This window comes from Chiloscyllium punctatum, chromosome 15 (genome assembly GCF_047496795.1).
Source record: "Chiloscyllium punctatum isolate Juve2018m chromosome 15, sChiPun1.3, whole genome shotgun sequence".
NCBI lineage: Eukaryota > Metazoa > Chordata > Chondrichthyes > Orectolobiformes > Hemiscylliidae > Chiloscyllium > Chiloscyllium punctatum.
In genome coordinates this window covers 50,791,870-50,814,753 of record NC_092753.1, presented here as the reverse complement: position 1 = coordinate 50,814,753, position 22,884 = coordinate 50,791,870, and the positions used below count along the sequence as shown (strand labels likewise).

Genomic DNA, 22,884 nt, shown 5'->3' with positions numbered 1-22,884 from the left:
CTTAATCTAAACTATCAGCAACAGTATTGATGAACATTTTTGTACTTCCAAATTAATTTTGATGTACTTAGTTCAATGGTTTAAATATATTTAACCCACAGAACCATAATAATTAATAACTTTGACTGTATTTAAACAATCACATTTAGATCATTATTATTAGACTGATACCGTATGTACATTCATTCATAACGAAGTCTGACAGATGTCTGACTTACCGTTGTAGTGTATGCAGCTTCAGGGTCATCTTCAAGCACTCTAGAAAGACCAAAGTCTGATACTTTACAGACAAGGTTACTATTGACAAGGATATTACGAGCAGCCAAATCACGGTGTACATAGCCCATGTCAGACAGGTATTTCATGCCAGATGCTATCCCACGAAGCATGCCCACTAGTTGAATGACTGTGAAATGTCCATCATGTTTCTGCATAATACAACATAGAATGATTCATCAAACACAAACAACTTATTTTACTAAATTTTTGTGGAATTAATGGTTGAAGTAATTCCATTCTAATTCTTCTGTTGTATTATATGTAATTTTAAGTAACTGTTTAACAATACATAAGGGATTGCCAAATCACAACATCATAATAATCGTATAGTCAGAACAATTACATAATTTTTCTCTCTAATCCAATGTTCACCAATCCATTATTAAATTTTTGGAATTTACTCAATACATTTAGCACGTTTCATGATGCGAATACTTAAATTTTTTTTGCCTATTTTATTCACATATTTCTTTTTTTATTTTGTTTCTTATTTCCACACACACAGACCAACATTTTATTTGAAGTGAGAAAATCAATCTGTGCATTTGCACGGCTCAGAAATGCACACCCACCCCAGAAATGACTTAAGAGGGATTTTAATCATTTTACACAGGGTTGGGCTTGCAATGTATTTTTAATGTCATAACAGAATGCAGAATGTTGGGATGAAGTAGAACAATTAGAAGGCTCATTTCTGTTCTTTAATAAACTAGCTAGTTCACAGTGTCATTGAAAGGCCCTAAACTTCACTCTGGCCCAGGTGCTGGAGGTGATTTCCTTGAATTCGAGGAGCAGAAATTACTGTTTTATATGCTGGAAAAAAAAGTAAAAAAAAACAGTTTTAAAAGGGAGAAGAGCAGACAAAGGAAGCACATGGTAAGGACAATGCAGGAGGGAGAGAGAGAGAGAGAGAGAGAGAGAAAACCTGCACAGTTACTGCCTTTGCTGTTTTTGAATTCATGTGTTGCTGGATGTCGGAGTGCATCTGGGAAAATTAACACACAGTGAAATTCACAACCAATCTTGGAGGAACCGGTTTGGGTGAAGTTCACAACACAGAATCAGATAAGTTAATTGTTGTTTTAAGTCTGTCCAAGAGAAAGGCTGTATTAGTGAGTACAGTGGGTTCTTTCTTAATGATATGTTTTTGGACATAAGTCTCTTGATTAAACTTAAAATATAAGCCACATCTCTTAATTTAACCTGGTGCAGTGTTTTGTAGAGGAATAAGACAGTGTTATTTTCTGAGTCTGTAGATTGTGAAGGAGCAAAAATGGCCTTTGCAGTGATATGTACTTCTTGTCAGATGTTGGAGTTTAAAGACTCTTTAAGGGTTACTGCGAATTATATTTGCCATAAATGCTGTTGGATGTGAATCTTATCAGATCAAGTGGATTGGTTGGAGAGACAGATAGAAGCGATGAGGAATTTGCAACAGCAACAGTATATGATGGATGGCAGTTATAGGAACAGGGGTAAGTCTCAGATACAGTCACATAGATGGGTTAACTCCAGGAAGGGTAAGAGAGGTCAGCACCTAGGGCAGCAGACTTTTGTGGATATACCCATTTCAAACAGGTATGCTCTTTTGGAAAATGTAGGGGGTGATGGATTCACAGGGGAACGTAGCACGAACAGCCAGGTTTCTGGTATTGAGACTGGCTCTAATGCAACGAGGGGTACATCGGCTTCCAAGAGATCAATTGTGTTAAGGGATTCTGTAGTCTGAGGTATAGACAGATGTTTCTGTGGCCAGCAGAGAAAAAGCAGAATGGTGTGTTGTTTCCCTGGTGCCAGGATCAAGGATGTCTCAGAGAGAGTGCAGAATGTTCTCATGGGGGAGAGGGGCCAGCAGGAGGGTCATTGTCCACATTGGAACCAACGATATAGGAAGGGAAAACGTTGAGATTCTGAAGGGAGATTACAGAGAGTTAGGCAGAAATTTTAAAAGGAGGTCTTCAAGGGTAGTAACATCTAGATTACTCCTAGTGCTACAAGCTAGTGAGGGCAGGAATAGGAGGATAGAGCAGATGAATGCATGGCTGAGGAGCTGGTGTATGGGAGAAGGATTCACAAATTTGGATCATTGGAATCTCTTTTGGGGTAGAAGTGACCTGTACAAGAAGGATAGATTGCACCTAAATTGGAAGGGGACGAACAGACTGGCAGGGAAATTTGCTAGGACCACTTGGGAGGATTTAAACTAGTAAGGTGGGGGTGTGGGACCCAGGGAGATAGTGAGGAAAGAGATCGATCTGAGACTGGTACAGTTGAGAACAGAAACAAGTCAAACAGTCAGGGCAGGCAGGGACAAGGGAGGACTAATAAATTAAACTGCATTTATTTCAATGCAAGGGGCCTAACAGGGAAGGCAGCTGAAACTAGGGTATGGTTAGGAACATGGGACTGGGATATTATAGCAATTATGGAAACATGGCTCACGGATGGGCAGGACTGGCAGCTTAATGTTCCAGGATACAAATGCTACAGGAAGGATAGAAAGGGAGGCAAGAGAGGAGGGGGAAGTGGCATTTTTGATAAGGGATGTCATTACAGCTCTGCTGAGGGAGGATATTCCCAGAAACACCCAGGGAAGTTATTTGGATGGAACTGAGAACTAGTCATTTGGATACAGAACTGGCTCAAAGGTAGAAGACAGAGGATGGTGGTGGAGGGTTGTTTTTCAGACTGGAGGCCTGTGACCAGTGGAGTGCCACAAAGATCAGTGCTGGGTCCTCTACTTTTTGTCATTTACATAAATGATTTGGATGCGAGCATAAGAGGTACAGTTAGTAAGTTTGCAGATGACACCAAAATTGAAGGTGTAGTGGACAGCGAAGAGGGTTACAACAGGATCTTGACCAGGTGGGCCAATGGGCAGAGAAGTGGCAGGTGGAGTTTAATTCAGATAAATGCAAGGTGCTGCATTTTGGGAAAGCAAATCTTAGCAGGACTTATACACTTGATAGTAAGGTCCTAGGAAGTGTTGCTGAACAAAGAGACCTTGGAGTGCAGGTTCATAGCTCCTTGGAAGTGGAGTCGCAGGTAGATAGGATAGTGATAGGATATGCTTTCCTTTATTGGTCAGAGTATTGAGTACAGGAGTTGGGAGGTCATGTTGCGGCTGTACAGGACATTGGTTAGGCCACTGTGGGAATATTGCATGCAATTTTTGACTCCTTCCTCACAGAAAGATGTTGTGAAACTTGAAAGGGATCAGAAAAGATTTACAAAGATTTTGCCAGGGTTGGAGGATTTGAGCTATAGGGAGAGGTCTAACAGGCTGGGGCTGTTTTTCCTGAAGCATCGGAGGCTGAGGGGTGACCTTATAGAGGTTTATAAAATTATGAGGGGCATGGATAGGGTAAATAGACAAAGTCTTTTCTCTGGGGTCAGGGAGTCCAGAACTAGAGGGCATAGGTTTAGGGTAAGAGGGGAAAGATATAAAAGAGCCCTAAAGGGCAACTTTTTCACACAGAGGGTGGTATAGGTATGGAATGAGCTGCCAGATGAAGTGGTGGAGGCTGGTACAATTGCAACATTTAAGAGGCATTTGGATGGGTATATGAAATAGGAAGGGGTTTGGAGAGATGTGGGCCGGGTGCTGGCAGGTGGGACTAGATTGGGTTGGGATATCTGTTCAGCATGGACGGGTTGGACCGAAGGGTCTGTTTTCATGCTGTACATCTCTACGACTCTAAATATAGCTGAAAATTTGGAATCAATACTAAGAGTCCTCCAATTCATTACATTTCACAACATTTAATGCTTTTTCAAAAATGCTAATCATAACATTATTATTATTAAAAGTGTTAAAACTTTGAACATCTGAAATTGATCATTTTTTGTTCGGTCATACATGCAGGGACATGGAAAAAGGTGAGTAATTAGACTTCAGGTAGAGATCAACCATAATCTATGCAATGGCAGAAAAAGTTGTAGATAATGAATAACCTATTCCTGTTCACACAGACCTAATGCTGCAGAAACTATTTCTCAGAGCTCCACATGAAAACATCGGCCCAGATAACCAGAATATCCCAAGAGATGAATAATGAGATTGTTCAGAGGTCCTAACATTCTGGCTACATGGTAGTTGCCTGCAAAAGTAACAGAATCTTTTGATGGGCGAATTACCTGGTGCCTTGAATTCTCTGAGAAGTTCCCCCAATCTACAGTCGGGAAATTTGGAGAGTTCCATGTAACTAACCTAACAGTCAGCCATGAAAAGTTAAAGGAATTAAAATCTATTTCAATACTGGCTAATCATAAAGTTGAACTCTTCAATCACTCGCACAGACACCCACATGCCTGGATGACCACTCACAACCTTCCAACTCCCAGACACATGACTGCCCCAACATTTGGTTCATTTTACCCTTTCATTCACTTACCTGCTACTTATACCCCTCAACCCTCAGCTACCCTATCCCTTTCACTCAACTATCACCCTAAACCCTCTATGTACTCACATGGCAACTATACCCTCACCCACCTGGCAACCTATTCTCTTACCCATCTGCCACCCTAACCTCTCAGACACTCATCTGGCACCCTACACCTTTGTGCACTTTGCACCCTAGCCTCTCATCCATCTAGCAAAATATCCCATCACCCACCTGGCAACTAATGCCTCCATTACCCACCAGCCATTACACACTTACCTTCTCTTGGAAGAAAACTGGTCTTGGGAAATTCAAACATTTCACTTACTGAGTGACAACAGTTAATGCCTTAAAAGGGCTGATTCTGAATTGTGCAGATTCCTAATAATTTTCCCATGATAGAGGAAATTAGGGAAGGCTAGATAAGGAAGCTTAACCTTAAAACATCACTACTCGGTACATGAGTAATCTTCAATAGGTTAACCATCAGTTGGATCTGTTCCAAATGAAATCAGAAGCTTTGGGCCATTATTCTCACCTTTTGCTCAAACCTTCTTCTAGTTTTTTATTGTCTCCAAGAAAGAATGTCACCCCATACATTTCCTAGATGCCACTTTCCAATTACTCAATGCACAATTCCAATCCTCAGCACCATTTTTACTCGCCTCTATGCCTTCAGGTATAGGTGAAAAGTATTCTTACAACATTGCTTCCTCCTCATATCTACATCAATTCCTCAACAGCAGCCAGCAGGGAGGGCTCCTACATGCCCAACTTGTATTTTCATCTCTGAAGAAACCTACATGGGCTCCACAAAATGGGGTCAAGAACACTATCTTCTCCCAGGAAATCAATGTAGCCTGACTAGACACATGAAGAAATTACTCCCCTATTATTACTGCTTTTGGAATTTCCACTAAGGTTTAGATCATCACAAAGATGGAACAAATATATTTCATGCAAGATTGTATGATGATCCTTTTATGTGCCATTGCTGGAATGGGGCTTTGTCAATGGCAGTGGAAATATAAAATCAGGATACACAGTGCATATGATTGTTATTGTCCATTGAAATTAATGATTCAGATATTATGTCCAATGTGTACAGCAGTTAGATGAGGTCCCTTGTCAGCTGCTCAGACATGTAAACCTGCTTAACGAACTTGCAGCAGGGCAAATAGTTACAGTACTATTTTTTGTGCTTGTAATGTTACATTTTTATTGAAAGGAAAACAATCAAAACTATTACATGGGACAAGATCAGAGATGGGCCTTTCTGTTCACAATAGATAAAGATTGCCCTGTGAAATGGTGGTGTCAATGTTATAAATCAAGGCTGCTACGGTCAGGCTCACTACCAGCATTAGAGGCCTGCATTACTAACAGTAACCAGACATTTGTCTTTAAGGCATTTAATGTGCATCTATGAAAATACTAAATTAATACGTGCATTTGATTACCAATTTCCTAAAGCCCATTATTTTAAAGCCACAAAGCTTTAATAATTACATTCATGTGTCAACTCATTTGTTATGTCTTGCAAAAAGAAAATATGACAGTTGAATAACTTGTGCATTTGACAATATGTGGAACAGCACCTAAAAATTTATGCCCAACAAATAATTCATTGTATTTATTTTAAGTGTATCAACTGTCTTACCCTCAGAAATGAGTCCAGGGATCCATTTTCCATATATTCAACCACTATCATCACTGGCCTACCTACAGACATGAACAAAAAAAACAAGTAGAACATCACATAAAGACACGATTATAGGATTGAAAGCTTAAGTGCCAAGAAATTGACCAAACTGCAGACCGATTTACTTCAAAAGATACCTGCTTTAATTATTAGAGAATGCGATACATGGTCAAATATTTGAGATCCTGAGGGGACTTGATCTGGTGACCTTTAAAATAATGTTTCCTCTAGTGGAAGAATTTAGAACCAAGGTTCAGAGTTTAAAAATAAGAGCTCCGAGTCTTTGGAATTCCCTTTCTCCAAGGCAATGGATGCAGAATCTTCAAATATTTTTAAGGCAGAGGTAGATAGATTTTTGATTACCAAGGAGATGAAAGGTTCGTTGGGGTATGATGGAATGTAGAGTTGAGCTGAAAGTCAGATCAGCCATGATCTCACTCAATAGTATAGCAGGCTTGAAGGATTTAGTGGCCTATTCTTATGCCTTGTTCAAATACTTGAACATTAATAATACATGAGTTTAACTTGGGCAACAAGCACCACTTCTAACACACTGCCCAAATCCCAGCCACATCTCTTTTGGGCTAGGATTTTGGTTCTGATATTGGGGGTGAAAACTGAGGTGAGCAGTTGGCTTATTTTGTGCCACTAGTCAGCAAGCTGGTTCCTGGCACTGTCCCACCCATGCCATTCTCATGGAAGCTAGCTCAACATTAGAGCAGCTAACTACCTCCAAGCAGAAGTGGGATTGATAAGATAATTAAGAGGTCAGGTAAGACCAAAGCCAAAGACGTAAAGTCAAAGCAATCGGTTTTGACAAGTTGAACTTAAATAATGGAGCAAGAAGGAAATCTAACGAATTGTGAAATGGAAATATTCAAGAAGTTAAACAACTTCTGATATCCTACCTGGAAGGAGTAATCTTTTGAGGTGCTGTATTTAATTAAACAGAATTCATGAGCCATTTGAAACAATAAATCAGAGAATATCTGGAGTTTTCCAGTCAGCTTGCTGCAGCATTGTGGAAATTGAGGCAGCCTCCTGGTGCCATCCTTAATTGTGCACCCACTGCTCATGCACTAACTAATCCCAGCATAATTGAAGTTTGGTGACTACTTTGGACATGGATCAGGGGTCAGACCTTGTAGTTGACACAGCAGTCAGAGTCTGACAGTGCAAAGGAAAATCCTGCGTAGGGTTTCTGTACAAGGGAGCAATCTTTATTCCGATAAAGTCTCTTGGCTTGGTCCTTCCTAGTGTGGTCCAGGTCTGCCCAATGGTACATTTCAGATAACGTACTGACTTCCTCATACACTGAATGAACAGGAAAGAAGGAAACACATGACTCAGAGGCTGCTTCCTTTACAAGATATAATGGAAAAACATTAAGTGGAACCACTTGCAGGCAGGAGCCTAACATTCATCAGTATTTCCTACAATGGATGACCATAAATTTCCAGGACCTATCAATCGCAATTTAACATTAATCTCACTGTATGTGAGTGTGAGATCTGCATATCTCTATGCTCCTGTCTAATCCTTTATTGGTGAAAAGAATAATCATGTGGTAAGTATACAACAAGTTTGTAGATGTGGGAATGTAGGAACTAGAATAGGCCATTTGGCACCTTGAGCCTGCTCCATCATTTAATAAGATCATGGCTGGTCTGATATTGCTTGAATTCTACATGTCTGCCTGTTTCCATAGCACCTGATGTTTTTTGCTGTTCAAGAATATTGGTCTTGAATATATTCAATGACATAGCCACTGCTTCGCTCTGACATAAAAGAATTCCAAAGATTTATCACACTCTGAAAAAATACTTCTCTTCATCACGGTCTTCAATAGTCACTGGGATTGACATAACTCCCTTTGATATGGTTTCCAGAAATCTGAAGGCTAACAACTGACGGCCACTTTTTTTGTTTACTATCGCAAGTATAGCATAAATGATTCTCTGGCAACTTGTATTCAAACCACAAACAAAAATTTCAGAATATGTAATTTTTGAACAGGTTGCTGTGGAAATTATAGAACTGAATCCTGAGTGCACTTGTCCTTCTTTATGTAAAAATATGCACCATATGCTTTAAATAGAGCTATACTTCTTAATATTCACAGCCATCTCTTGCTTGTTAGAAAAAGGCTCAGGTTTTAAGCAGTGCCTTGCATGCATCAAATATTAATGCAATTGACAGTAATTGATAAAGCTCTCCTGATGTCAGATAAATCTGTTGTGTTATATAAGACTTTGAATTCCCTTGTCTCACTTCACTATGCTATTTCTATGCAATGGTCCATCTACCACCTGCAGCCAATCACAACATAAATATAATGTGAAAAGCTGCTTGGTCGACCAACATGCTCCAAATAAAGAAAAAGTTAAAAAAAAAACTACTGCTTTTAATTAATTGAAATTGGGACATCAATAAGTACACAAGTAGTATTTGGACATCAGCTGTTACATTTTCTTTTGCAGCAAGGGATTTTGGAGTCTAATCTAGGACACAGCCGCTGAAAAAATGTCATTGCAAATGGCATTAAATTCGTATAGATGTCTATTATCCCTTAGGGTAGGGTTTCTTTTACTTTCATCTTTCAGTTCATGCTTATGTTATTAAACAGCTTCTAAGCTTTTATTTCTCTTCACAAATATTATAATCAGTGAAATCTGAGAACTAGCAGGTACTTATCTCCAGTGATAAGAACCATTCCAGAGAAGAAGCAATGCAGTCAGAATGAGGATGATCATACTGTAGAACACATGGAGGCCAATCCTACTGAGCTCATCTGACTAGGAGCTGAGTCTGTAGGGTCCCCTTTCTCCACCTCATTTCCCAACTTGCACTGCAGCAGTCTCGCCTCCTACCTACTACATGGCAAAGCTCACCTTAACATCATCTATAAATCAGTCATTCTGCTGCTGTACTGACCTCACTGGCTAACCTCCACTTACATTTGATGATCTCTGATCTGATTGCTTATGTAGAGCTGTGAATCTCTGCTTCCTGGACCACACTCTGTATGCCATTTGATGTGATTTTACTTCCAATCGGCTATTTTTCCTAATTCAGCAATGCTTAGATTATTTCCTGCAACATATGAAAGTGGGCGTGAATATCATGGTGTTGAAGAATCCAGCAGGTATTTATTACAGTGGACAAATATGTATAAACATTACATGCTCAGGCACATAAATGTCTAGCCTAACCTTAGTTTATTAGATTATATCAGAGAGGCATTGAGCAACATGCTTCCAGCAACGTGTTCTGCTTCAAATGATCCCCTGACTAGGGTACAGAATAAGATCTTTACATACTCAGTCATACAATGATGCTATCATGAGCATATCTCTTAAAGGTACACTGACATATTGACTATGAGACAGAACACACCATCATTCTCATGCTTCTGTATTTAAGTTATAATTCTGTTCAATATTTTGTCTGCTGACCTGTTTCCTGGACCTTTTCTCACATAGGATACTATTCCCATCTGTGTGCTGAATTATTCCAGCTGCTAACTCTGATTTCCAAACCTGTTCCTATCTCAGCCACTACCTCCAAAGCACTCATGTTACATAGAAAATACAGGAGTCACTTGTATTAAATTCCACTGATGTTGTGCTGGTAAATTGCCTTCCTCAGCTGATCTGCGATAGAGCTCACTGTTGTCAGTTTACAAGCAGACGTAGACTCTTGCTTGTAGATGATGTTACCAAGGACTGGAATGTCAATGAGGAAGGGGACACAGCCATGGCAGGGAGAGCTGCAGTTTCAATGGCATGGTTAAAGGTGGAAGCTGGGAACAGCAGTCACCCTCATGTGGAAAATGGAGGGAAGGCATCAGAGAAGGACAGTGTGATTTACCATGTTAATATTTGCAGAAAAACTGAGCAAAGATTATGCACTAATATCATCCAGAATTCTAAACCATTCAGTAACAAATTCAAATTAGTGGGTCTTACATCTATTAAAGTAACCCTTTTAGATGTCAGCAATAATGAGTAGATAAACCGTTAGGACAGAATTCTCCAGTGATCTCTGTGGCTGCCAACAATGGATACCTTTTTGTTGGCTTCTAGTAATAACTTTTCTATTGAAACAGATCAACAGCAGTGCTCCCCTATAACACAGAAGCACAATCATTAATGCCCCATCCTTTTCTTAATTCATTCTCCTCTCTTGGGAATGCCAACAAAGCAAATAGTCTGAGTTTGGCTTCCTGTGAAATCTTGAACAGCATCACCAGTTGGTCCCAATTATTTAGACCAGGCCTGTGGAACCATTTATATTTAGTTCTGGATGTAGGTTTGCTTGCTGAACTGGAAGATTTGTTTTCAAACAAAAATGAATGTACCAGCTCAGCGAGCAAACCTACATCCAGAATCTCAACCTGAGCTACACATATTCTCAAAACTCGCTAATTAATATTGAGTGTTGTCATCCTTGTTTCAGTCACCATAGTAATAAATCTGGGACTAGGAAAATGTTACTTTACTATGATAGATGTCATTACAGAGACGGAGATGGAGACCCAGGAGGTAGGTTTTCCTCCCTCTTTCTCGAGATCCTGAGTTGTTCTCCCAGTACACCAATGTGAGTGCTTCAGGCACTCCTTAACATTACCCCTTTCATAATCTTAGACCACTATACATGTCCCCTAAAGCTTGTTTTCCATTATTAATATAACTATACATTCATGTATATAATTACTTTTCCCACTGGCTCATCTCCCCTCAAAGGTCTCTGACTATATTAATTCAAGTGGTCAATTTTCACAAATACATTTTCTTCAGTCTTAGAAGATTGGTAGATCTCCAAGTTGAAAACTGTTGACTTTGTTACTGTTCTCGAGTGTGGTGTCTGAAAGTCATTTCTGGTTTGGAGAGAGCAGTTGTCTTAGATGGGACAGAGAAATAATCTATCTGCAATAAGTAAGGAACACAAACAGGTACGATTACATTCCTCATTGTAGTCAGTACATACAAACTGGTGTGAAGGAGGAGATATTGAGAAGAACAGGTAGTCTTCACTTCAATTTGATAAGGCAGCAGGACGATTTCCTAATCTTCCTTAGAGTTGGGGTGATGTTCAAGAACTGGAGAATTGCAAATGCTACACCTCTGACAAAAAAAAGTGTGAACCTAATTGCATCAACTACAGGTTATTCTAACTGCAGTGCAGGGAAATATATTTCAGGATCCAACTTGCAGAGCAGTTCTGAGGAAGGGTCACTTGATACGAAATGCTAACTTTGATTTCTCTCTACAGATGCTGCCAGACTTGCTGAGCTTTTCCCGCAGTTTCTGTTGACATTCTTTTGGTTTTTAAGAGTTCCCTGAACATGTTTAGGAAGATTTTCTGCAATATGATCGGAAAAGAATGGCAATTTCCACTGGCAAGGAAGCATTGCTGTAATTGTTTCTTGGAATCCAAGTGGATTAAGTTTTAGTTGGGAACAGTTTATAGGAATGTAAACACTGTATTATAAGTCAGAAATCACATTACACCAGGGTAATAATCCAACAGGTATATTTGAAATCGCAAGCTTTCAAACTGTGGCCCCTTTGTCACCTCGTATTATTGGGTTAAGGGAGCTATTTAGAGTGAAAATAATTAACTGTGGCAAAATCAACGTCAGTGGGGCAAGAATGGAACTGCCAAAAGTAACTAGTATCAAAGGCAAGATTGTAACTAAACAATGGGTTACTTTTGAAAAAAATACCTGTCTGTACAGTCAGGGTATATTTCCATAAAAAGAAAGTTAGAATAAAAATCCAGAGCTCCTTGCATCATGAAAGAGATAGTGATTAAGATGAAGTAGAAAAAGTGCGCTGATGATAGATGTCAGGTGAATTATACAACTGAGAATTAGGCTCAGTATTGATATTTCAGAGGGGAAGTGACAGAGCAAATAAGAGAAGCAGAAAGAAACGATAAGAAACTGGAAGCTAACATAAAAGTAAATCCTAAAGTCTTGCATAGGCATATCTAATTAGTAAAAGGGTGGGAAGAACAGGAGCATGTGAATTCGGAGCCAGAAAGAAGATTCACACATGAAGAAGGGTTTTAGTGGAGGGAATAAATACTTTATACTGGTTTTTACCAAACAAAGAAATACTTCAGAGATCAGTGATTGAGAAAAAGACAGGAATTCATGTACTTTCATGGTTTAAAATTGGTAGGGAGGAGTTATTGAATAATCTATCTGAATTTAAGCTACCAGGACTAAATCAGATGTGTAAAAGGAAACTGAAGGATATGAGAGCGGAAATTGTGGATGCAGTGGTCAGAATTTTCCAATCTTCCTTAGACTGAGGTATGATGCCAAAGAACTGCAGAACTGCAAATGTGATATCCTTGTTCAAAAAATTATGTAAAGATAAACCCAGCAACTTCACGACAATCAGTTTAACATTGCAATTGTACTTGCACCCACCACATCCTCAGGAAGTTCATTTCACACTCGAACTATCCTCGGTGTAAAAAGGTTGCCCCTCATGCCTTTTTAAAATCTCACTCTCTCAACTTAAAAATGTGCTCGCTAGTCTTGAAATTCCCCATCTTAGGAAAAGACAATTACCATTAACTCTATCTGTAGCCCTCCTTATTTTATAAATATCTATCAGGTCATGTCTCAACCTCCTCTGCTCCAATAAATAAAGTGCCAGCCAATCCAGCCTTTCTTTGTAACCTAAACCTTCCATATCCGGCAATATCCTGGTAAATCTCTTCTGAACCTTCTCCAGCTTGATAATATCTTACCTATAACTGGGCAACCAGAACTGGACACAGTATTCCAGAAGAGGCCTCACCAATGTCCTGTATCATCCCAATTCAAAGGACTGAGCAATGAAGGCAAGTGCGCCAAGTAAGTGCCTTTTCAACCATTCTGTCTATATGTGATGCAAACTTTAAAGAATTATGTACCTGTACCCCTAGGTCCCTCTGTTCTGCAACAATACCCAAGGCCCTACTGTTAAGTGTATAAGCCCTACCCTTGTTTGTTGTATCAAAATGCAATACCTTGCATTTATCCAGACTGAACTCCATCTGCCATTTTTCAGCTCATTGAGCCATTTGATCACGATCCCTTTATAATTTTACAAAATCTTCTTCGCTGTCTACTATGTCACCAATTTTGGTGTCATATCCAAACTTACTAACGGTGCCTTCTGTATTGTCATCCAAATCATTTGTATAAAAATGACAACAAAACAGAACCGACCCCTGTGGAAAACTACTGGTCACATGCCTCCATTCCAAAAAGCAACCCTTCATCATTACTCTGTGTCTCCTGCTATTAAGCTAATTATGTATCCAATTATTAAGCTAAGCTTGAATCCCATCTGATCTAACTTTACTAATTAGCGTACCATGTGGAACCTTGTCAAAGATTTAACAAAAATCCAAATAAACAACTTCTACTGTTCTGCCTTCATCGACCTTTTTGGTAACTCCCTCGAAAAAACTCAATCAAGTTTGTGAGACATGATTTTCCTTGCCCAAAACCATGCTGACTATCCCTAATCAATTTTTGCCTTTGTAAATGTCCATAGATCCTACCTTTTATAATCACCTCCAACAATTCACTCACAATTGAAGTCAAGCTCACAGGTCTATAGTTCCCTGGCTTCTCCATACAACCTTTCTGAAACAAAAGATACTACATTAGCCACCCTCCACATCTTGGCAATGCTTATGGGTAGCCAAGCATCAGGCATGAAGTGCTGAAAAGGATGAGCAACTTTTGCACATCCTGTGAGGTGTAAGCCATAACATTGCATTCATCTGGGAGTTGGGAACCTCCATGGTGGCGAGTTTTGTTTCTTCCCTGAAGTGACCAATGCACATTTGATGATGTTATAATTGTCTGAAGCTTATTCCTCTGCTAACATTTGCATTTCTTTCTCCTAATAATCAACAGTGCAAAATAAACTAATTTGGAATCAGTCATCAGTACTTAACTAAAGATGCAGAATGTGATCTATAGCTATTTCATCTGCCTAATATGTCTTAACTGTCCTAGTAATCAAATGCTAATTCAAGATTTCACCACTATGAGGAAGATCACGCACACCAGTTTCCATTCCCACTCTCTCAACCTTCAAACTAAATGGTCAGAAGACACTGAGACTTCCCTCTGTTTAACAGAAATAAACCTGCCCGTTTTTGTAGAGTATAATTTTGTCCAATTACATGCAGCACAGGTACTGATATTGGAAGAATTTGCTGCTAAAATGGATGGGTGGGAAGGAAACTGTAATAGGGAGAAGGCCTACCACAAACATTATGGCTGTTGTTTGAAAACTGTCCCATTGCTCAGCTCAGTAATAAAACAGGAGGAGGCTGGAAGAACAAGCCAGGCAGCATCTGGTGGTGGAGGAGTCAACATTTCAGGTGTAAACCTTCCTCAGGACTGCTTCTGTACGGAAGAAGAATTACACCCAAAATGTTGGCTTTTCCACCCCCTGATGCTGCCTGGCTTGCTGTGTTCTTCTAGCCTCCTGCTTGGATTCCAGCATCTGCAGTTTATTTTTGTCAGTAATAAAATAGGCACCATGGATGCTTGTCAACTGCTCCTTCAGAAGACAAGGTCAGCAGATGTTGCCTTATGTCTCATGGTCAGTGCGTCAGCATACCTTTAAGAGACATGCTCATGATATCATCAATGTACATTTGCCTGTGACCTGAGAATATAAAGATTTCAAACTCCATATTACTCCAAGATCACGTGAAACTACTGGAAGTATGTTGTCCCATGTAATTTAATAGTTTAATGTTAACCCACAAACCAATGTAATAGAGAGATGTAATGATTATGTACGACAGCTGTAATAAATGTCCACTGGATATTGCATTACCCATGGTATTGACACCCAGTTTCTAATATTACAAAGGCTGACAGAAGCATTACTACATCAGGATAAACAGCACACCATGAAAGCATTACCATGTACAAGTTTCCAAACAAGCTCACAACATCCTGTTTAGAACCATATTGTTGGTCCTTCACTGTTGGTGGGTGAAAATCCTGGAACTCACTTTCCAACAGTTCTGGGTGTATATCTACACCACAAGAACTGCAAGCGGTTCAAGTGGCTCATCACCACCTTCTCAAGAGCAATTAGGACTGGACAATAAATGTTGAATTATATGATGTTTCAATGATACTCATGTTCTGAGAAAGAATACAGTAAAAAGTTCAGATTTGAAGGGAGGTTGCAACCAGATCTGAGCTCCACTTTTAAACTTGCAGCTACAGACTCAATAAAATGAAGTACATTGTGAGCTGAAGTTACTTTTCACCTTATAAGGTTATAGCTTCTTGCCTTATCCCTGCTGAAGATGGAAGCATTCCATAACCCACTCCTCCTCCACCTGGTAGTGCAAAGGAAATACAATGATCATGGTGTTCCAGATCCCACCTTTATTTTTGCCTTATATCTGAGAAAAGAGCAAAACCTGAGCACAATCAAGGGAAAATCTTCCCCATAGTGCTATCCTAACTATTACTGCAGCTACAAAATACTAAGGATTAAACAAAGGGAAAAATGGGCAGATATCCAATTGGCATTGAATCTTTAATTCAGGATTTTGAAAGACGTTTCAATAATTTGTTAATATGTCTAATTTATTTTCTAACAAAAGAACATGTGGAGTTAATTAGCTTGTACTTTGACATGCATTAATGAGCAAGTGTTATTTGGTTTAATAGTTTGGCTTGTTGTAAATTTGGATAAACACACTGCATCCAGTGCCAAAACAAGACTAAGAAAATAAAACATACTAATGCATCTGCATGGCTGATACACATGATATATCAGTATCACTTCTAGGAAAATCTCAGAAGCTGTGTTGGTTCCAGTTCAGAGTTGGCACATATCTAACAACTCTTTGTTGTCTGGAAGGGAGAATGCTCTCTTTCTCATGACTTCAGTATAAAAAAATGTCTTTTTTTCAGAAGGTCTAGCGCATCTAGATGATCAAATTCAGTTCCAATCTCTGCACAGCTCAAATGTAATTTCTCACAATTGTATTCCAAAAATAGTAGTAACTTGCCAAAAATTTAAAAAGTACAAATCATATGTCACTAAATTTGAATGTCAATGAATGAAAATGTCAGCCTACATCCAATATTTTATCATTCTAAAGGAGTTATCTTCAAAATGGTAAATTGCAGACAGGCACATTTTTGTCAATGAATGATGATGTTATTGGTGTCATTTGCTGGCGTCTAAAATCTCAAGGGCATAGTCAGTTTGGTTGACATGCCTATTGTGTAGAACAGCAGGGTAATAGCTTCAAGCTATAACAGAGCTGTAGTGGGAGATATGACACATCTTAAGAGGTGATGAGTAGTGTCAGGGACAACCAAGTATGGCCTGAAGGTAATGTACAAGCAGAAGGAAACATGAAGAGAAAATCTGGAAATGAAATGGAATACTATACTGACAAAGAGGTAATATAGACTTTAGAGCAAAAATAAATAAGCTAAACTAAATAAGTTAAAATAAAACATTAAAAAAGCTAAAGACAAAAGTTTCAAATATTCTTGAGGACCCATGTGGTCATAAGTGGATAAAAATAAGACTTCTCCCAGTCACAGCATTCTGTGCGTTCCAAGAGAGAGACATCTTAAAAAAGAATGGACCTGGCAGCCACTTGATGGTTTCATTTTGTCTTTGGAAAGCTAAAGACCTTCAAAAAAAAGATCAACTCCAAATATGGATCTCAATTCTATTAGGAATCACAGCATGTCAGTATACCTCCATCATGTATGCTTTGTATTAGAGGCAAAAAGAGCAGAATTAGCAGGACCTGTCACAGAAATTGTTACCTTTCCGGTTGGGTCTTGACTTTAAACTAGAAGGGAGAGAAACAAGAAACGCCTGGCATTCCCACTTCTGTCAGATTCTTATATTTCATCTCCAAAGGGGTGAAGACTGAATGAAAGCTGGTCCCCTTAACCACAGCATACGGACTTCTTTATATGTTAAAAAGGTCAGTAATTTACAGGCAACTGAAACTTTGAGACATTTCATAGAGGTAAGTGGAGCAGATCACTGCATCATTTAGGGGTTTTGGCTCAATGCATTAGAGAAGTTAATTAGTCATTACAGTTTAACCTGGAAAATGACTTAGTATTGGAGTTAATCCATTAATAAAGAACAAATAGTGCCATTGTAAGCTAATAAATTTGAGCTTGAGCTCCACTTACAACAAATCAATAATATTACAGTATACACCATTTGAATACCAGTTCTGTTAGGTTGAAATAGTGTACTGTGGTACTACTAATCCACTTAGGAGTTTTGGTTATTCTTATATTTTAAAAAGATATTTACTCCACGGATGCTAAAATAAGGACAAAGAATTTCACAGGAATGACAGAGCTTGGTAAAACTTGATCTTAGCTCAAACTAAGTGACCTGAAGTGACCTTGGGCCTTCAGTCTCAATAGCACATGTTGCCAGTGCCTTCCTCAATTGTGGTGAAGGTGAAGTTGAAGTTCTGAAAGCACTCACACCCTGTGGCCTTGCTTCGACAGAAAAGATTCTGTATTTATGAACAAAGCTTAACTTTAATGAGAAGCCACTGAAAAAGCTTGAAAAGACTAGGTCCTCCATTGCTCTGTTCATTGGGACCAAATGTTACAGAATGGTCTTTCCATAGGCGTTGTGCAACTAATGAATCTATGTAAGAAGCAGAGTGTTTGTGGCACAGAGCTGCCCAGGATGCCTAAAGAAATGTGCAGCATCAATTCACCAGTGGGCTGAAAGCATCACAAATTGTATTTCATGACTAAACTGAACAATGTTATATCGATTTATACCTGAAAAACATGGAAACCATGCTAATCAGTAGTACATACAATATTCCACAACACAATTTAACTTGCTGAACTCCTTATGGTCATTGGGAACTAAAACAAAATAGTATTTAAAATTGGTATGTGTGTCACACAGGCACACAGACATACATACAGAAGAACATAACCTCTTGGTAGACAACCATTTAACTTACGGAAATAGTTTCCATTTACATGTGCACAGTAAAGTAAAATCAAATATAGACATGTTTCCTCTTTAACCTCAACTTGAATTCTGATCTCAGATTCTGAATATCATTCTGCATGTGCAATTCTCCCATGGTCAATTTAATAGCCATTTTAAAACTCCTAAAATGTGTGGGTCTGTATTCGTTGAGGCATTACAATTTTAAATATGTTAAAGCTGATCAGAACCTGTTGAATTCTGATATTAATACAGGCAGGCAGTGGAGTTGGGGTGGGGAAGGGTAGTGGGCTGGTGGGATTGGGAAAGGAGTGGTCAGGAACAAGCAATAAATCCATTCTCAGCACACTAGGGCAGTCAGTTTCAGGTGGATGAGGATTTACATTTTCACAGTCATTTTATCACTAATTTATGTTAGCTGGAAAGAAAAGCCATCGTGCTTCCCTATCAAAGCAAAAGGCTTTTAGGTGAGTCCACAACCTTCTTATGCTGCATTTCCTGCTGCTCCCTATCATATTTTTACAGACCTCTCTGTATGCATGCCACTACCACAATCTCACCTCTCCACCTCACCATGAGTGCTAATCTTTTGGACTAATTGAATTAATTTTACGTTGCAAAAGAACAGTCGTCCAAATACTAGTTGCATACTATATATGCTTCATGGTTATATATTAACACGTTGTCTTATTTCAATCAGCTGAAATGCAATAAATATAAAAAAAGTAAAATACTTTTTGTTACAACTCCCTCCAAACGAACAATGTTAGGGTGGTCAAATTGGCCCATGATGCTAGCTTCTCTGAGGAAATCCTTTCGTTGTCTATCCATGTAACCTCCTTTTAAGGTCTTAATAGCCACAGGAATTTCCCTTTTTCCAGGTGTCTTTAGCCGACCGCTACAGACCTCTCCAAATTCCCCTAAAAACACAAATTGTGAGAACAAGGAAGTTACTTCAATATAGTACAAACTAATCAAGTATCAGAAATCTAAGATAGCCACTCAGTTGTAATCATTATATTTAATATGTGAAAATTCAATATTAGGTATTTAAAATATCATGGTCTAAACGATACGGTAAATCTGTTTGATTTGTGTGAGACTGTTGTTCTACGAGTAGTCAATCCACCAATTAGGGCCAGCCTTCTTTCAACCTCCAGGCAGAGGTCACTTAAAAGAATTGAAGTCAAACATCAGGTTTGTAAATCAAACAAATGGGCTGGACCAGAGGAACACACAGACTGATTTTCAATTGCTCTGACCCTATGTAAAGTCTTATTCATTGCAGATGAAAATTTAAAAAAAAGACTTACTAATATTAATTTAAGGACTAGGTGGAGGAGTGGGTTCATATAAAATCTTTCTACCTCAGGAACTGGACTTAAAAGCTAGCTGCAACTACTGGAATGAACACCTTTTGTGGCTGATTTTACACTAGATATAGTGAGAAAGTTTGAACCATGTTCTTCGTGCATTTGGGATATAAACACTAAATGGAGGACCAATTTGGAAAACTTAAGACCATGAAGGTAGCTGATACAACAGGTGGAAACATTGATCTCTCTTTTGTATGTGATGCCTTTATGGGATTATGGCATTTGGCTTGGGAGACAACAATTGATGCTGCACCTGCTCATATCTTCATCCGGAACAAGAACAGTAAAACATGGAAAAACTCAGAGGAACAAGCAGCATCCACAAAGAGAAACTGTTAAAATATCAGATTGGTGACCTTTTATCAAATGAAGGCATTTAATATTGCCAATAAATGTTCAAAAGGAAAAATAATTTCTTTAGCACCAGCAATCTTTTGCTTGACAATTCTGAAAATAAAATCCCCTTTCAAGAAAAAAAGGATATAATATTGATTAGTAAAAAGAATGGGAATGAATTGCAGAAGTGCATGCCTCACCTTCGGGGTTATATGGCCACACGAAGATTAACTGTGCCCTAATCTCTCTTTTCTGATATTTCTCAAGTGTTAGGTGTGATAGATTAGGAATGCAATGTGTGAAAAAAAAATAGATTTGCTGCTATCCAGTGATTAAAATAAAGACAGCTACTGGGTAGAATAAAGCTAGGTTTATAGATTTGAACAAATGTCACAGCAGAAGTTTGAAATTTTACAAGATTGGTTAAAATAATGGTTAGTTCAAGGGCAAAATGAAACAAATTGAGGACTAAAATATACTATGCTCTTGGGAGTCAGAAGTGATCTGAAAATGAATAATGCGTTCTTGGTCACTCTCTGTACCTCCCAAGCTAATAATTTTAACTTGAGTTTTGAAAAGCTGTCAGATCTGTGTAATATGATTTACCATGCAAGGAAAAAAATACTTCTTAAAAGAAACATTTATGATTTTACAAGAAAACTCAATAAATAGCTTTGTTGTCTTCAGGAGGTTTTCAGAGTTGAACTGTGCAATGAATATTTTTACTTGTGATTAATGAGGCTCTCAGAAAATAGTCTCACACAGAATCCCTGCAGAACGGATATTATTACAACCATTTGTTTAATCCACCAACTGGATTGTTATCTATTAGTAAAAAAAATTTGATCATGGATGGATGAGTAGCAGAGTCTTAAGTGTATTTGGACTTGGCATATCTTTGAAAATAGGCAAAAGTGGGTACTGCAGATGCTGGAGATTAGAGTCAAGATTAGAGTCATGTTAGAAAAGCACAGCTGGTCAGGCAGCATCCGAGGAGCAGGAAAATTGACGTTTCAGGAAAAAGCCCTTGGCTGCACCTCGGATGCTGCCTGACCAGCTGTGCTTTTCCAGCACGACTCTAATCTTGACTCTAATCTCCAGCATCTTTGAAAGTAGTTTCTAGCTGACAAAAATAACATATTATTTGGATGAAATGTTTAGTTTCTCAAGGAAACTTAAGTCACCAATCAGATTGCTTTAATTGGTGGTAATGGAAGAACATTTAACAGGAGGCAATTTTTATCCTTGCTTCTCTGATTGTTTTTAAAAAGAGGACAACAATGCAATGAAAATAATATAAGAAGTCACATCATTAAGTCAATGCTTTGATCCCAATTTATTCCAATTTCTGGATAGACCTCTGTATGAATGATCTGAGTTCACAATAGAAAAAGGTAGCAAACTCATTAAAGCACTTTAGTTGAGATCAGATTGTTGCAGTCCCCAATATCATTTTCATCTCTTCTACCTTTACTTTCCTTGATTGTCCACAAATTATGGACAGTTCAAGTAACATTACTATTTGCAGGGATCATTTGCTCCACTAAGATACAAGAGGCATTCTGCTTACATTAGGTGTCATATGTTTTTGGAACCAATCATTGGTAGCTTGAGGTTGGGATAGAGTACTGCCATTAATCCTTCTCTCCATTATAATTCTAAGGGCCTATGTTTTTAACACCAGTACAGTATCAACCACCTGTGAGTCATAACAAAAACAGGCAGTAACTTGACAACAAGATGTAGTTTATTATTGCAAGATAGCAAGAGGTTCAAGTTACATTGACTAATCAGACTTAATTACTAAGACTATTCAGAGTTAGTAATATCACATCTGACCCCAGTGGGATCTAAAGCCAGGCTCTATAATTCTCCAGCCAAGATGATATAATATCATCAGATTGGGTGGAGTCTAATGGGGCTTCTAACATTAACTCTTTCAGAATGCATTACATTGTCGAACATTAAATAATTCTTTTTTGCGACTAAGAAATTTCAAAGTGCTGGCAGTCATTGTAGAATGTTTTGAATTTCATTAGACCTTTATCTCGTCCTTTTTGGAATTCCATTCTGGTAAGAGGGGAAGCAGTGGTCGGAAACATTTACAGAATGATACAAATGCAGAGAAATAAAATAGAAGAAGGCATGCTCACAGAAAACTATAACTTGCCAGTGGAGCTTACAGATCCAGGACAGCACAAGTCTAATTCTCTGAGCATAAAGTGGCTTTGCTTCTTCAGCAAAGTTGTTAGAATTGTGTAACTTTATGTAACAAACCATGTCTGAGTTAGGACAGCCACGAATATAAGAACATAGGAGTAGACCATTCAGTCCACCGAGCCTGTCCCATCATTCAGTATGATCAGGCTGCTCCAACAATTCAATGGCTTTGCTCACCCTATCTGAAAAAGCTGTACACCTCGAGAGATCAGTATCACAAAAAGTGGTCTAAAATTCTTTGCCTCTGGATCCTCCCAGTTGTTATCAAAAACATTAGTTATCTTGTAGTAGTTCATACATGCACTAAGCAAATTAAGCAATTGACCAATATGTTGCTTACCAGAGCAACAACTTCTATTATCATTCCTGTGGAAAATGTGAAATAGTAGGACAGCAATCTAGTAATGTAATATTTGGTGCAGGGAATGAGTTGTACAATTGATGTTCACACAACATGCAAACTTCAAGTGCACCGATGAGGGCTGCAAGTTTGAATAGGGGTGGAGAATCATGAGACACCAGCTTGAACAGCACTAACTTAAAACCAGCTAGCACCTCTTAATGGA

The 22,884-nt window shown here is 38.6% G+C and overlaps 1 protein-coding gene across 2 annotated transcripts in view; it reads right to left on the bottom strand.

Moving 5' to 3' along the window:
• Window positions 1-22,884, bottom strand: part of epha6 (eph receptor A6) — a 695,995-nt gene that overhangs the window by 59,100 nt on the left and 614,011 nt on the right. For both annotated transcript variants that reach the window (XM_072585079.1, XM_072585081.1), the window contains 3 exons: window positions 19,121-19,306; window positions 6,325-6,386; window positions 219-428 (listed from right to left, as the gene is read on the bottom strand). In XM_072585079.1, the coding sequence (XP_072441180.1) occupies window positions 219-428; window positions 6,325-6,386; window positions 19,121-19,306 (458 nt within the window). The remainder of the gene's footprint in view (window positions 1-218; window positions 429-6,324; window positions 6,387-19,120; window positions 19,307-22,884) is intronic.